The 16,786-nt window shown below is 46.7% G+C and overlaps 1 protein-coding gene across 2 annotated transcripts in view; it reads right to left on the reverse strand.

Moving 5' to 3' along the window:
• The window catches only part of si:ch211-278a6.1 (SRC kinase signaling inhibitor 1), a 109,439-nt gene extending 94,292 nt beyond the window's left edge, over positions 1 to 15,147 (reverse strand). For both annotated transcript variants that reach the window (XM_035523731.1, XM_035523702.1), the window contains exon 1: positions 14,692 to 15,147. In XM_035523731.1, the coding sequence (XP_035379624.1) occupies positions 14,692 to 14,713 (22 nt within the window). In that variant the 5' untranslated portion in view covers positions 14,714 to 15,147. The remainder of the gene's footprint in view (positions 1 to 14,691) is intronic.
• Between the last annotated feature and the right edge of the window lie 1,639 nt (positions 15,148 to 16,786).

The raw sequence follows: 16,786 nt of genomic DNA on the forward strand, positions 1-16,786 counted from the left end.
TTTATAAATAATATCTTCTGTGAAATACACCAAAAAGGAGACTTCCATTTGTGCTTCTGTTTGTTTTGTTGCTGTTCACTTTTTACACAATTTACATTCTGTTATCCGTTTACATTTCTTTTTCCTTGTTACAGCCTCACAGCCTAGACGGGGTCGTAACAATACCTTCCCACACACTCACACACCCTCACGCACAGACATATAAATCTAGCATGGCGCCATGTACCAGAATCACTAACTCAATAATCTTCTCTCTCCTTCCTGCCTTCCCCTCAGGGCTCCTCCCACCACAGCCTCCTTCCCATCACGGCTCCTCCCACCGCAGCCTCCTTCCCATCACGGCTCCTCCCACCACAGGCGCCTTCCTCTCAGGGCTCCTCCCACCTCAGGCTCCTCTCTGGAGAGAGGGTGACGTTTCCATCGCATCCTCCCTGCGCTTCTCCTGCTGCTATTGCTGGAAATAAAATCTAATAAGCAGCGCATGGCAGCCACTCCTGAGACCAACACACACACACACGCACGCACGCACACACACACACACACACACACACGCACGCACGCGCGCACGCACGCACGCAGGTATGCGCATCTAGGATTTCCACCTGGCTAGAAAAAAAGCTGTTTAAATGAATCTGGAGAAACACAAGAGGCTCCCCTATGGGACATGACAGCTCTCTGCATCAAGGACTCCGGCAGCTCATGAATATTTGAACATTCTATACGACAGAGAGCGTGACGAAAATCAAACAAGGGCTAAGACCACTCAGGAGGATGGAGCTGTAGCGGCAAAGGGACAGCGAGGTACAGACAGGGAGTCTGGAGAGGTGGACGGACGGACGGACGGCTCAGATTTTGGACCAAAAACGATATAATGTATTTAAAACTGCATTTCTTACTGAACCATGACACAGAGTTCTACTTTCTTCATGTCTCTATTCTAATCATTCACACTAATCACAGAAGCATCAGATCGTGTCCAAGCTGAGACTCAGTGACACGCGCCCCAGGCTGGCCACACTAAAAGCCCCCGCCAGCTCTCAGAACACGGTGCGTGTGCTCAGAGAATGGAAGCATATATGAGCAGATGCTTTGTAAATGTCAGAGACAAAACCCCTGCATTTGTAGGCCTGATCTTTGCAGGAACAGGAAAGACTTCACTGAGCCTGCATAAACCAGACACGCAGAACAGACACATCCATAATAACCACCAATAATGACACTAGCCTTGCATACCGCAGAGTACAAGGAGAGGAAAAGGGTGTGTGTGTGTGTAAGATTCAGTGTATTTACTTCTGGGGGTGTGTGTGTGTACTGACTGTGCTAAACAGAGTTAAATGTTTAGACTGCGGTCCTGCCTACTGTCGTCTCATGCGATGTGTCTTTGAGATACGGAGCTGCATGCAGTGCAGTTATTTTCCCTGGACAGGAAACGTTAGGTCCTTGGTCTTCCCGACGAGAGCACCACGAGGCGGGCAGAGGAGAATCGGCCCGAGTGAAGCTTCTCGTAGCGAGCAGATCTGTTATAGATGGAGTGGGTTAGCGAGGTTCCAAATAACACCTACACTGACGGCACTCGGCCCCGTGCCGACGCCAAGTGACCACTGGAGGCCCTGCTGCTCTGATACCTGTCCAACAGTGATGACATCAGCACCAGTCAACACAGGAGGAGACGCCAGATGGCGTGTCTAAAGGGACCAGTCATCGGTCCCAGGGCCCACACGCCCTCGCCGGGGCGAAGGAGCCGTGCTCCAGCATCAGTACAACACAAGTAAGATGGGGCAAAAACTTCAGAGCATAGGTGCTGAAATGACTGCTGAAATGCAGGTTTAAATCCCAGCTGTGCCACATGCTGCTTGAAGCTGACGATGTCAGATGTTAGATTCTCCCTTTGCAGAAAATGGAACATAACACTGTGAAAAATGTTGTTTTAATATCAAAAGGTGAATAAACTTAATGCCTTAAATTTGTTTTTTCAGTGAAACTAAAATAATAAATGTTAGCGCAATAACATGTCATATAATCTATTAACCTACTATTTGAACATAGAAGTTTAAGGAGGCACGGTTACGGAATTTTTAGATAAAAACACACAATTTTGTACAGTGTACAGGTTTTTTTAGCCTCCCTGTATATTTTCCCCTTGAGAATTGCTTCATGCTAAATACTTGTGGTTGGTAGTTCAATAAATGTGCAGAAGAACAGAGTGATTTGTTGCACTGGGAACACACCATCGTGAGCAGGACGATCTGAGCAGGCTCGGGACGTGGTTTGCTACACCTGACTGGTAATACGGTGCACGTTCAAGCATAAAGACTATAGAGTACAACGTTAGGGCTAGGCCGATAAACGATATCGCCTTCCATCGATGGCAGACCGACAGCACAATGGTGAGCCAGCATTGTGATGCCACACCGACATCAGGGCGCATTCTGCCTGCTAGACTTCCAGTGTCTCTGCTATGACGTAGAAAACAATATTTATGACTTATTACGTACCCACATATCAACCCATGAATGTGTATTTTAAGGATTATCGAGTCCTGACACGTGTCATTTGTGTGTCATCAATGTGTCATCAATGATTTTAGTTTTTTAGTTTATTTTGTTTATTTTTATATGAAATGCTAAATTATGCTTTATTGAGAATTATCCTACGTCAATATCTTAGTCTTACTAATTATCTTACTGCAGGCATTTAAAAAACACTTTCAGTAATGCTTATATTATTGGGGGGGTTTTTGCAGAATGTATATCTCCAGTAGCTAAATCAGCTCATGGCAGTGGACATCAACGGTTTTCACGTGTGTCTGTGTGAGCACAGAGCTGGCGATATGGAAAAATATGATCATGATATTTTCCCATATTGATCAATATCGATAATTATTACGAGATATAATTTAATAATGCTGCTAGTTTGATGAATATTCTGATAATGACTGAAGCCTGAGGAAACCAGAGGGTTCCTTAGTTAAACAATTTATTTACCAAAATAAGACAATATAAGGTAAACATTTAACTGTGCGAACATGCTTTAACAAAACAATAAAAGATAGCTTGTACAAGTTATTAAAATACTTATTAAAATAATTAAAATGAAAATAAATCAAATAAAACTAAATGCTATACTTTGGCAGGGTAGCAAACATCTCAAATGTTTGTAGATGGTTGCAGACATAAAAAGCGGATCACAAATGGCCAGGCACATTTAAGTAGGCTACAAATAAAGTAATTAATTAATTAATTAATTGCAGTCATTGAAGTAATATGAATAAAGTAATATTAATTAATTAATAATGAAAGATTAATTACCTATTTGTTTCACATATGTGCTTCGTTGCTTTTCAGATATCCAAATTGCTTCCATATAAATAATGTCGTGTTAACCTTTTGTCAATAGTTTTCTCTGTTTGGGGGGATATCGCAAGTTCACTTTCCCTTGCAGGTTGACGTGACAATTAATGTAATTGACTGAATAGTCACTGAAAAAAGTGTAAAAAAAAAAAACGCCCGAACCCCGCTCCCATCACGTTTACTTTTAGACACCACAACACAAAGCTGTGTATGTTCAATAATAATAATAATAATATAATATTCAATAATAAATTCTGCAGTAGATTGTACTGCAGTGGGTTACAGGACAATATGGGAGTATTTTTGTGGATTGTAGAGCATTTGCACACATCCAGGAGTCTTCAACCACACACGCTTTCTTCCCTTGACAGACACCTCTGCTTCGTGTCTCATAGCTCTGACACGTCCATAAGAAGCTCTGCATCTGAGTCTTGGTTTAAAAGAATGATGTTTCCTCCTTCTCTGCTGCCAGACTCTGCTCACCAATTCTGGGTTCTCTGATCTGAGCTGGATTTTCTTGCCTGAATGATGTGTTTTATGTGAACTGTTTACTGTTTGACAGGGTTTTTTGTTATTTAATTTCAATGTTCAGCGTGTACACATTAAAAATTTGACTCAAATCTATTATGTCTCCATTTCATTGGCTGTGTGCTCTATTTGGTAGTGTATGAATCCACCATGTGTTACACCCCCGTACCGTGTGTTACACCCCCCTACCGTGTGTTACACCCCCCTACCGTGTGTTACACCGCTGTACTGTGTGTTACACCCCCCTACCGTGTGTTACACCCCCCTACCGTGTGTTACACCGCTGTACCGTGTGTTACACCCCTGTACCGTGTGTTACACCCCCCTACCGTGTGTTACACCCCCCTACCGTGTGTTACACCCCCCTACCGTGTGTTACACCCCCCTACTGTGTGTTACACCGCTGTACCCTGTGTTACACCCCCCTGCCGTGTTTTACACCCCCCTACCGTGTGTTACACTCCTGTACCGTGTGTTACACTCCTGTACCGTGTGTTACACTCCTGTACCATGTGTTACACTCCTTTCCACCAGTTGGCCAAGACAGCAGTTGGTTGGTAGACCTGGGAGGTGACAAGGGGGTTGTAAATTATGGAAATTTACATTTCAATTGAATATCTCCCACACACACACACACACACACACCCAGACACACACACACACCCACACACACACACATTGTTTCACTCTCTCACACCCATACTCACCCACACACACACACACACAGTCTCACTCTCTCACACCCATACACACCCACACACACACACACACACACACACAGTCTCACTCTCTCACACCCATACACACCCACACACAGTCTCACTCTCTCACACCCATACACACCCACACACACACACACAGTCTCACTCTCACGCCGACACCCACACACACACAGTCTCAATCTCCCACACCCACACACACCCTCTCCCACATCCATGCCCACCCCCCCCACACACACACACACATAACAGCCAGTAACTTTGATCATAAATGTTTGAATGGAGATCTACTAATATTAGTTTATGCTGATAAAGTTTCCACAGAGATAAACAGTGAAGGGAGTCTGCAGCATCTTTCATGCTTCTAACATAAAACAAGTCTTTTATGCCAACAACTTCAACACTCTCTCTCTCTCTCTCTCTCTCTCACACACACACACACACACACACACAGACACACACGCACACACCTTGGAGGAGGAACTGCAGTGAAATAACATAACTTCAGTTTCCTAGTAACCGTCTGAGAGATTTTGCACCATGGAAAACGAAGAGGGTGTACTCTCAAAATATACTGGAGACTCAGAACATGGATCCTTCTCCTGCGTGCGTGTTTGTGTGTGTGTGTGTGTGTGTGTGTGCGTGCGTGTGTGTGTGTGCGTGTGTGTGTAGGGACATGTGTCTGTGCATGTGGATGTGTGTGCAAGTGTGCGCGTGTGCATGTGTGTGCATGTACAGCCGCTTATTTGCGTGTGTGTGCGCACATGTGTGCGTACTTGTGTGTGAGGTTGTGTGTGCATGGCAGGCATTGGTGTGTGCACTTGGAGGGGGTGATAGCTGTCGTGTCCTGCGTTTTCTTCCTCCTCAACCCCCCCCCCCCAACCACACACATACACACACATTCTCTAGGCATTCATTTTGTCAGTCCAATACGTGTTTTATTTACTGTCTGTCTATTCATAACTGCAGCCTTTCCCTCTCTGTCCAGGCTGAGGAGTCAATAAAAAGAAACCATTACACTGATCAAAAAAAGAGCAATAAACACAAACAGCAATAAATAAGAAAAACAGACAGCAGGTTCGTTTTGGAGTCTCCCACTGCGAGGAGCGCGGAGGGTTTAGACACGACTGCTCACGCCACAACTATTTCAGGGGGGATTTCTTTTTTGGGCTCCAGCGTTCTCAACCCTGTGACATCACTTGGAAACATGGTTACAGAGAGAAAAAAACAGTGCCGATTGGCTGGACTTTGTCACACCAGGTGCCCCAAAGCGCGCCGCATGACTGCCCCCCTGCTCGTCCGCCGTCTGGATGAGGTGTGGGACTTCTCGTGTGGAACTCTTATCTGCTTCAGTGTTCGCCACAAATATGGGATGGCCTTTCATTTACCTAGCCTCCAACAGACCATAGCCAGCCACAGTCAGATACAGCTAACCACAGTCAGATACAGCTAACCACAGTCAGCCTTCCTCTGCTTACACTGCACTGGCGGAGGCACCTGGATGTTACCGGCATCAACTAATCTCAAATCCAGCTAGCATAATAAACTATAACATGGTAGAATCACATCTCAGTACATTTTAAACACCATATTCATTTAAGATTTTCAGCAAAGAGATTTAAGTGAAGTGCACAACACTGCTCCCAACTGCTACTAGCGTATTCTCCTTGAAAAAGCCCCTGTTCCTATCTTATATAGTTACATATTCATGTGCATGTTGTGTGAAGAAATGTGGGGGTGAACCCCTCCTTAAACAGATCATCTTCTCACACTGGAAATGACAGCGGACAAACAACAGATACAACATAGCTAAGGCTTGGCCCAGCTAAGAGAACGCACAATGAAAGGAAGGCTTAGTCTATAATAAGACACACACACTCACACTTACACTCACACACACACACACACACACAAACAGTAGGGTGCAAATGTGGCAGGCAGCCTTGGGGCAGGGGTAAATGCAGTAGGAAGACTTTAGAAAGCTCCTGATGATGCCAAACCAATCTTAACGGATCTTAACAAATCTTAACGGATCTTAACAGATGTTAACCGAGATTAACGGATCTTAACCAATCTTAACGGATCTCTGTCTGTGGTTGAATCCCACAGCAGTACCGGTGGGAGCGAAGGGTGTGACAAAGGACACAGAATTACGTGAGGCTTGTACTGTGACGAAACCATGGACACCATCTCACTCTCTCTGTCTCTCTGTTTTCCTCCCTCTCTCTTTTAATCCCTCCATTTTCCTCTCTTCCGTCTTCCCCTCACTGTGTTCCTCTCTCTCCCATCATCCTGCTTTCTTCTCATCCCTCATTCTTTCAGTCTCTCATCTCTCTAAAGTGGAAAACGAGAAGAGACACGGAAAGTCAAACAGAGAGAAATAACACACATTATTATTTCAGCACACACTCATACGCATGCATGCACACGCAAAGGCACAGGTAAACTAATTCACACACACACACACACACACACACACACACACACACACACACACGCACCCGCACCCCAAAGGTGGCAGATGGGTCGGCCACTCCACTGGGAGTGCGGCTGTTCAGAAATGCAGCCAGCGTTAAACACCCTACTCTCTCCTTCACTCATTATTAAACACCACCCCCAGGACAGACAGACTACAAGAAAACACTCCTCTCCTCTCCATTCTTCCTTTCTCTGCTCCTCACAGGACCCTGCCGGCGACACGCTACTCGTACCTGGAGCATGAGCTCTTCCGCATCTGTGGCTGTTAGTTCTGGAGCCGCAGCACGGCTGGCCCTGGAAACAGGAACACGCTCTCAGCCAAGCTAAATAAAAACCTACCAGCAACAGAAAGTTCAGTTGTTGGGGATGACATATCTTCACTGAAGCAGGGCAGACGTGCCGGTATTTGCTTCCACCAGAGTGGCACCATACGTCATTTTTTAATATTTACCTCAGTATTGGCCTTTGCGACACCGATATCACAGAAGGGTACTATATGCAAACTGACACTGTACGAAATGATGACTTTGTTTGTGTGTGTGTGTGTGTGTGTGTGTGTGTGTGTGTGTGTGTGTGTGTGAGCATATGTGCTTCCTGGGAGTTTCCTCATTTATAAAAGACTCCACAAGTCTTATAACGCTAACTAGTCTTTTACTGTGGTACATCAGCAACTGTTTAGCACTGGATATATTTTTATATGTTTTAAGGGAAATCATAATATTGGGCAAAATAAATCACGATATAGTATTTCACATCGTATCGCACAGCCTTAGCTTCCACTGGTGTTAGCTAGACTGGTTTTTCATTGAGGCAGCAGCTTACTGTACCAACCAGCTAACAGCTACTGCGTTGGTGCTCTTTAGGTGGTTTCACCGGTTTCTTGGACCTGACGGCAACACAAGGAGAGATCGCGATTCGCTTCTGTCTGCAGTATCGTGTACAGCAGGCAGCCAGACCAAACTGACCTAGTTGTGTTGCTGAGAGAGAATAATGATATTCAGGGTTGGAGCTGGGTGCTATTTTAGTCAGACAGGTGAGAAGTCATGTCACAGGTGCTTTTGTGAGAGAGAGAGAGAGAGACTGAGTTTGAAATGCATGTGCGTAAAGGCTTCAATGACCAGGCCATTTTGTAGACTTTCCAACTCCAAAAAGCCCTTCACAAACTGGCCCTAGCCGGTAATGCTAAGCCTGCACGCCGTCACGTGAATGCCAGCGAAATACAGCTGGTGTTAATAAACATTTTCTCGCTATTTAATATGCGCCGTCCACCACATCTGAAAGTACAATAGAACTACAATAAAGTTCAGCAAAGTGCTTCAAGAGGAAAACAGTCAGGTGGTTGCCACGGAGCCCGGCCTCTTGCAAGCGTTGTCTCCATGGTGACGCTGAAAAGGCCATTTACCTTGCCTGAAAGAGAGGACACAGGACTGACTTCCTGCATGGCTGTTGTGGTATGCACTAATCACTTTAGATGGAAAGTTAGATCCAGCGATGATGATGATGATGATGATGATGATGGAGAGAGAGAGAAAGACAAGAGGGTCAAGTTTCCCAAAGGTTAAACCCCTTCTCCAGTCAAACTCAGACGAACAGTAAAACTATATTAACTACACTAGACCAAGGCAGTCACACACCAAAACAAGCACCACCTAATGTTTCCTGCCCAGAGATCTCTGAGAGTGGACAAACACCGAACTGCCCAAAACGCAAGGGAGAACAGATTCTTCTCGTTAACCTTTTATTGCTCTTAGAGAGAGAGAGTGAAAGGGAGGGGGGATGCAGGGAAGTAGTGGAAGGTAAGAGAGATGTCAACCCAGATGAGTCTGTTTATTCATAAAGCTCTATTGATCCAGAGGAAGGAACCGCTAAGAAAACATCTCTGCTCTTTTCCTGTGAAGCTCAGCAGAACTGCACACTGACTAATCCAGACACACCTTACGTAAGACATGTTAGCTTCCCTAGCCAGTGAAGCTCATGAAACGTGTGTGTGCTGTATGCTTAGTTACCAACACCCATGATGACACATTTCAGACGTGCAATATAAGATATTCATTGTTCCAAAGGTGTAATTTTCAAACACTGAACAAAAACAAAGAAAGAAAATATATATGAGGAATCCCAGAGTTCACGTCAGCGCACGTCAGCGCACATCGAGACCACGTCAGCGCACGTCGAAAGCACGTCAGCGCATGTCGAGACCACGTCAGCGCACGTCGAAAGCACGTCAGCGCACGTCGAAAGCACGTCAGCGCACGTCGAAAGCACGTCAGCGCACGTCGAGACCACGTCAGCACATGTTGTGACCACAGCAGCAGACAATGACCTCTACACTGCTGTGTCCTGACCTCTGGTCTCACGTGCCTGGTCACGCGGTTAACCAGTCCCTCTTTCACTGAGCCTGATCACGGTGTCTTTGGAGCTGGACAACCAGGAGCAAGACCAGACAGCTGGATCCAGCCATGACCGCAAAAATCACCCAAGACCACCCAAGACCCCCCAACCTGTCCTATCAGTTACATGCTTCATCCAAATTCACCGAGACACTGAAGGCTGCTGTGTTCTGGTGCCGTGAGAACCAACAGTGTGAGGAAACTCATGTGGGAGAGGAAGTTATCGTTGTAGGTAAACGTAGCCTGAACCTAGACAGAGTCATTTTCACCCACTACAGGGAAATGGTATTATACAACCCCTGTGAATAACAGAAGCTCCTGTCTGTGTGTGTGCATGCGTGCGTGCGTGCGTGCGTGCGCGTGCGTGCGCGCGTGCGCAGCACACCTAATAATATGGGAGGAAGAGCTTCGCAAGGTGAATAAAGCCATGAATGAACTGGAAGGACTCTGATTTTCAAGGTCACCTGCCATAATGATGCTACTCCTGGAGGACTGGCATATCCCAGAGTGCACTAGTCCCATCAGAGGAGGAGACCTGGAGAATTTACTGTACCAGCAGTGACCCTCTCCCCTGCCAAACTCACCACAGCAGGTTCTTCTAAGAAGCCTTCCCCCATCCAATCAGAAATGCGCTGCCCCAAACCATTATGTCACCACCAGCCAATCACAAATCAAGAAGCGCTTGCTTTGTGCAACAGAGATTGGGGAACTGGCACAAAACAAATAGCTCTTACAACATGGCACATGCATGCACACACAGCGATCCACTCCACACACACACACTCACAAATACCCATCATATACCATAAGGTACAAACATACAAACTAGCGTCACTCCTCAGATACTCTTTACACACCTGGTCTATTTGATAATTATAGTATTGTAGGTATTGTGTTATCCAGTGTTTGCTCCGGTGGTCCTTATATGTAGGAGTGTTGGCTCAGAGAGGGTGAAGGGGTCCGTGACACTCCATTACGCTAAATGCACTGTCAAATGATTCACACAATTTTAAAGAACTAAGAAAAATGAGTGGAATAATTGCCTCATTGTGAGGTTGGGATTGCCTTTGTTCACTGAACAGAACGCAAAAGACCATTATAAACTCTGATTTTTACCAAGCCAATTGAATTTGTCCATTCTACCTTTCAAATGAGTAGAAAAGAAGAAATCACTCAATGAAAGGTTTGACAAATAACTTCTGTGTTTATTTTTGGACAGGTACAAGACTAGCTGGCACGTTTAAACTCGACCCATCTGCAGGGTTAAACTCGACCTGTCTGCAGGGTTAAACCCGACCCGTCTGCAGGGTAAACCCTACCCATTTTCATTTTTGCATTGTCGGTAAGAGCTTGTCCACAGCTCTAATGTTAACACAGAGATATCCAGCGTTAGCTCAGCAGCACAAAGACACGCAGCATTCGCTCAGGTGCAGAAAGATACACAGTGCCGTCACTAGCAGATACCCAACGATGCACAGTGTTAGCACAGCTACCTAGCGATACACAGTGTAAGCTCCTCTGCACAGATACAGCATTAACTCAGCCATACAGAGATATACAGTATTAGCTGAGCTGCACAGAGATACACAGCATTAGCTGAGCTGCACAGAGACAGTGTTAGATTGACTGTACAGAGCTAGTGTTAGCTCAGCTACACACACACACACACACACACACACACACAGAGTGATAAGATAATAGCGTCAGCAAAAACGCAAGCACCCAGGCTTTAGCAGAAAGACTGCTGGATGCCAACACACAGCCTAATTCCTCAGAGTGTGTTCTCACAGCTCCACACTGCACATGAAATTAAAACTCCAGTCCCAGGGTGCCTTAAAGTATTACAGCATAATCTGACAAAATACCTGTTACGCTGGTTAAGCCGTCCAGTGAAATGAAGAAAGGAAAATGTCTGGCATTTTTAACTGATCCACTATGACACAAAGGCCCCCCCCTCGAGAGTGGGCCGACAGTGATGCACGTGTGGAAGGGTGACGGACTCGGTACCGCAGGCCTGAGGGGTCCGGTCCTCTCTAAGCCAACGCGTCAGTGGGAACTCCCGTGTTGCTCACTTTCAACGGCGAACTTGCTAGTTAATTACTGAAGCGCGTCAACCAAACGCGGGAGCAGTTATCGATCTGGAAGTGCAGGACGTCGTATTTACAGCACTAGAGGAGACGGCCATGCTGCTCCCTGGACAAATTCATTAGGATCTACAATAGGAGCCAGGCTGCTTTGTGGTTACGTGGGCAACAAAGTTCTGAGTTTTCACAACTACACTGTTAAGTCGCATTAACACAGACTAGGCCTGTGAGGAGAGATGAGAATGGTGGACCGTGGAAGAGCTCTGCTCGGCCTCACCGAGGGACTGGACGAGACCGTGCAGAGCGCCGGGTTTGGGACGCCAACAGGGTCACCCAGGTCCTACACCTCCCCCTACACACAGGCATACGGTCAGGTCCTCTAAAGCATGTAGAGCTGGACAGCTTAGAGCATATACCTCAGTTCACTCTCAACCTCATCCCCCCTCCCAACACTTACCACTAAGTCTATAATGTCAGAAAACGCTGGTGCTGGACACATCCTGGACACAAATCACCAAGATTTTAGACTGTAACGCTTTTGGGAACCAGCCAAACACGTCATGCATAAGAGACGAAATCTTTCAACAAAATCTATCCACTCTGATTTTGGACTGAGATGCTTTTGGAAACCAGAGCAAAACACTGTTAGACAACCGTTTTCTCCAAATCTTAGACAAGCAAGGTGTGTTGGAAATGCAACAGTAACAGTGAGGCTTAACAACCGCTAACTTGAAAAATCTGGACCCATGGCACAGGCTGAGTGAGGAAATAGTTCTTTTCATTACTGGACCAACAATCACTGGTGATAATCCAGACAGAATCTAGACAGCACTGAGTAGTGAACATGTGATTGGGTCAGCAGCCTGAATCATTGTACAGAGCTCAAAACCAAATGGAACCGAACTCCTTAAACTGTCGTTGAAAAAGGACTGGTGATCATCAGAGCCCTTGGTAGCACACACACACACACACACACACACAGGCCAACAGATTACTGGTAGTCTGCACATATGTTCTTATTCTGATGCTCCATTTTCTTAATGGAGGAATCAGAGCTATTAAGTTCAAGGGTAATCGAAAAAAATCTGGAACGGACTGATGATTTGTTAATAAACAACCGAACAACTACGACCCAAGTTCTATTCTGACTACTTTCCATCAGGGTTCAAGCATATGCATATTTCCAAATTCCAGATTCTTTCCAGACTTATTTATTCTTCACTTGTACCATTGAGATATTTGTTTGAAGGCATGTAAATTGTTACCTGTACCAAGAGACAATCATTTATAATAATAGAAAAATATCATATTAATGATATTAAAAATCTAATAATATAAACTAATGTGGGACACATGGGCCAAGTGCACTGGTGTGATGGTACAGCCTGTCAAACTGCCTACACATACAGGTGGTATCATAATTTTGGATATTGTGATACTGATATCATAGAGGTACATGTAAATGAACCCTCCAACAAATCAGTTGTGTGCTGCTGTTCTGTTCCGATGCATGCTGTGTGTGTGTGTGTGTGTTTTCAATAAAGCTTTCACACCATACAGCAAATGATTTTGGTTAAATAACGGATGCCTTTCACTGTCACACAAATGGTTTACCAATATGATGTTTTTTTTTAATCCATCAGAGATCATATTCGCATCAGATACACACCCACCTACACAGAGAAGGCACATCCATCACACACAAACACACACACACACACACACACACACACACGCACACACACAGATGGTCCAGCATCACACACACACACACAGATGGTCCAGCATCACACACGCACACACACACACATACACACACACGCACACACACACACACACACACACACACACACACACACACACACACACACACACACACACACCCACATACACACACACACACACACACACACACACACACACACACAGAGCTATCTCACTGCCTCATCTCCGCCTCTCCTCCTCCTCGCCTTTATTTTATCCCTCCACCTCTCTCTCTCTTTCCTCCTCCTTCAGCAATAATCGCTACTCTCCTCTTTCATCCCTCCGCTCTGCGCACTCCTCCTGCGCTTCGCTCCATCCTCTCTTCCCCTCGTTTACTTCCCTCTCTGGCCTTGTGAGGGGGAGACTCTATTGCTCAAGTCCAGGGCTGACAGGGAAGTGTTGGTGTTTTTGTCAACAACAGCAATGCCTCCCCCCCCCCCCACACACACACTCACACACACACACACACACACACACACACACGGTGCCTTCTCCTCACTACTTCCTTCTTTGACTTATCATAGCGTGTTCTCAGGCCAGAGACAGGTGGTCTCAAACAGGTCTCAAACAGGTCTCCTCTCAGCTCTTTTCTCTCTCTCCCTCCTAATTTGCCTTCTCTTTGGCTGTTTTCATGATCTGTCTCTCACTTCCGTCACATGACCTTTTCTCCTCCAATGTCTCCCTGAGAATCTCAATGCTTGTCCCACTCATTCTCCTTTTGCCTTACTTATACACTTTCTCTCCCTGCGTCTCTCTCTCTCTCTCTCTCTCTCTCTCTCTCTCTCTCCAGCGCTCTGTGACACTTCAGGAAGCACTGCTACACACACCCCCTCTTCTCTCCTCTCCATCTCTCGCTTTCCCACCCGCATATGCGCTTTCCACAGTGGCCGAGACCGCGAGGACCAGGCTGCAGCCAGAGCAGGCCACGTCCGCCTCTCACAGACACGCGCGCGCGCACGCCGCCTGTGTGCTGCGAGGGCTACACCAGGGTGGGCACCTCCTCTCGTCCTCCCTCCCCGCGTTCGCAGACATGTGCATCTCTCCACCTCCACGCCGTCCGCACATGCTTGCCTCCCCGCTACGCCTCTCCCGTGCCCGGCTGCTCCCCCGGTCGGCCTCCCCGCACCCTCTGGAGCGCACGGAGGCTGACTGCCACGCATAGCAACAACAGGACAGCAAGCAGATCCACCGCTACACCCGCCCGCCCACACGCAAGCACACACAAACGCACACACCTTTCCGTCTCCCCACCCCCTCTCGGATCTGGGAAATCAAGGAGGTGAACGACACAGCGAGAAGCTGTGGGAGAACCGCCAATCATACGCCAGCCAAAAACTACCTGCTACACGAGTGTGGAGGGAGATAGAGGGGGACGTGCCTTGCGAGGGTGCATTTCCCATGATGCCGTCTCTGTGCTCCGCCGCCGACGAGAGAGTTGCCCGAGCGCTTCCTGATCCACCTCTTTTTTTCTCTCCTCCCTCCTGTCCTTATTCCTCTGCTGCGCTTCTCCCCAGACCAGTGCGATAGCGTCTCCGAGGGTGGACCACGTTTCCTGTTCTCTGCTCTTCTTCGGTCTTCCTTCTTCTTTGTCTCTCTCTCTCTCTCTCTCTCTCTCTCTCTCTCTCTCTCACACCCCTTTTCCACACGCTGTTGTCCTCGCTATCACTCACTCTCTGCTCGCATGCGAGATGGTCTCTCTCTCTAGCTGCTCCTCTCGGCTCTGCTCAGCACTGCCTGCGCGTCAGCGAGTGTGAGCGTGTGCGTGTGTGTGTGTGTGCGTGTGTGTGTGTGCGCGCGCGCACGCACGTCAAAGAGAGCAAGCCAGCAATGTTGAGCCTCCCTTCAATTCTGCGTGAACGTCTGGATCTGCACAGCGGTCTCTGTGAGTGTGTGCATGGCAGAGAAGCTTTGCTAAGGTGCTCAATTTACTGCTTGGAATGAGTAAAATACACGGGTAGCATGCTCTCTCTCTCTCTCTCTCTCTCTCTCTCTCTCTCTCTCTCTCTCTTTCTCTCTTAAAGGTACAGACCATTCTGTGCAGCAGCAGAAGCCTTTGGCCATTATCTCCTTCACTGTGTTTGCCTCGTTCGCGCTCTCTCTCTCTCTCTCTCTCTCTCTCTCTCTCTCATCCTCAGACAGCTATGGAGGAACTGATAGGCACTCCTGAGTCTTGCGGGTTACACAGAGCTGTTGGTATCCAAGCGTCGCCTCTGGGGTAAAGCTGTACCCAGAGAGGAGCAACTGTGCCTGGGAAAGAGAGGAAGGATGAGGGGGGGGTCCTTCCATACTGAAAAAGACCACCAAAGTAACAGCTAAACTTTCCCTGTGAAGCTTCCATTCCAGAGGATAAAGGACAGAATGTAGAAATGTGGGGTGCGGGGTGCTTAAAGCTGAAGAGCAGAAGAAGAAAACGGCAAAGAGACAGCGGGTGATGGGGAGCTCACGACCCGTGAGAGTTCACGACCTGTGAGAGAGTGGGAGGGGTTTTACAGGCACCGCACGGATACAAGATCACATCCATTCAGAGCGATGGGTCTGGACACTGTACCATTCTGCTGCATTTACATCGTCTTATATCGTCTAAACTGCGTGAATCATTTACATTTATGGCATTTATCAGACGCTCTTATCCAAAGCGACTTACAAAAGTGTTTTGTCATTTACTCATTGAGAACATAAAAGCCAGTACAGTAAGTTAGAGTTCAAGATACCAATGAACTAGAATACTTTACTAAGACAGGGATCAATAATGCTGCCTAGAAGTATAAAACACATATAACAGACAACAATAAGTGTAATAAACAAACAATACCTACAATAATACCTACAATACTAGAGTTTCAGTTAGTTAACATGGGAGCAGGGCCAGTGGTCATTTAAATATTCCTCAAATAGACGGGTCTTCAGTCTGAGTTTTGAAATGAAAAGCAGAGGCAGACCCATGTGGATCGCTCGGGTTTAGGAAGCAAATCTCTTTCCAACTGCCCACATTCGCCAATCAGCTCAATCAGCAAGAACTAAGCAGCCGATTAAACGGAGTGACGCAGAACTGCAACAAGACTTTGTATGAACCTAAATGTAGACCCGTTTGGTCTAAATACATCCTGGAATTTAGAAATTGCATGTGTGTGTGTGTGTGTGTGTGTGTGTGTGTGTGTGTGTGTGTGTGTGTGTGTGTGTGTGTGTGTGGAATCTGAAGCAAGCAGAACAGGGTCCAGCAGTGGTAAGGAAGGTTGTACAGCCTGACACAGAGATGTTTTGCTCTGTGGAGCTTATGAAGGACAGGAGACAGAGACAAAGCATACAAACACACACACTCTCCCTCGCTCACACCCCCATCTCCACACACACACACATACACACACACACTGCAGCTGGCCTGTGACAACTCAATCAAACACACAGTTATTTGACTAAAGTGGAGTGGAACTATCAGTGTAATGCAGATGTCACAGTGGCTTGTAATAACCACT

This window comes from Electrophorus electricus, chromosome 1 (genome assembly GCF_013358815.1).
Source record: "Electrophorus electricus isolate fEleEle1 chromosome 1, fEleEle1.pri, whole genome shotgun sequence".
Taxonomy (NCBI): Eukaryota; Metazoa; Chordata; class Actinopteri; order Gymnotiformes; family Gymnotidae; genus Electrophorus; species Electrophorus electricus.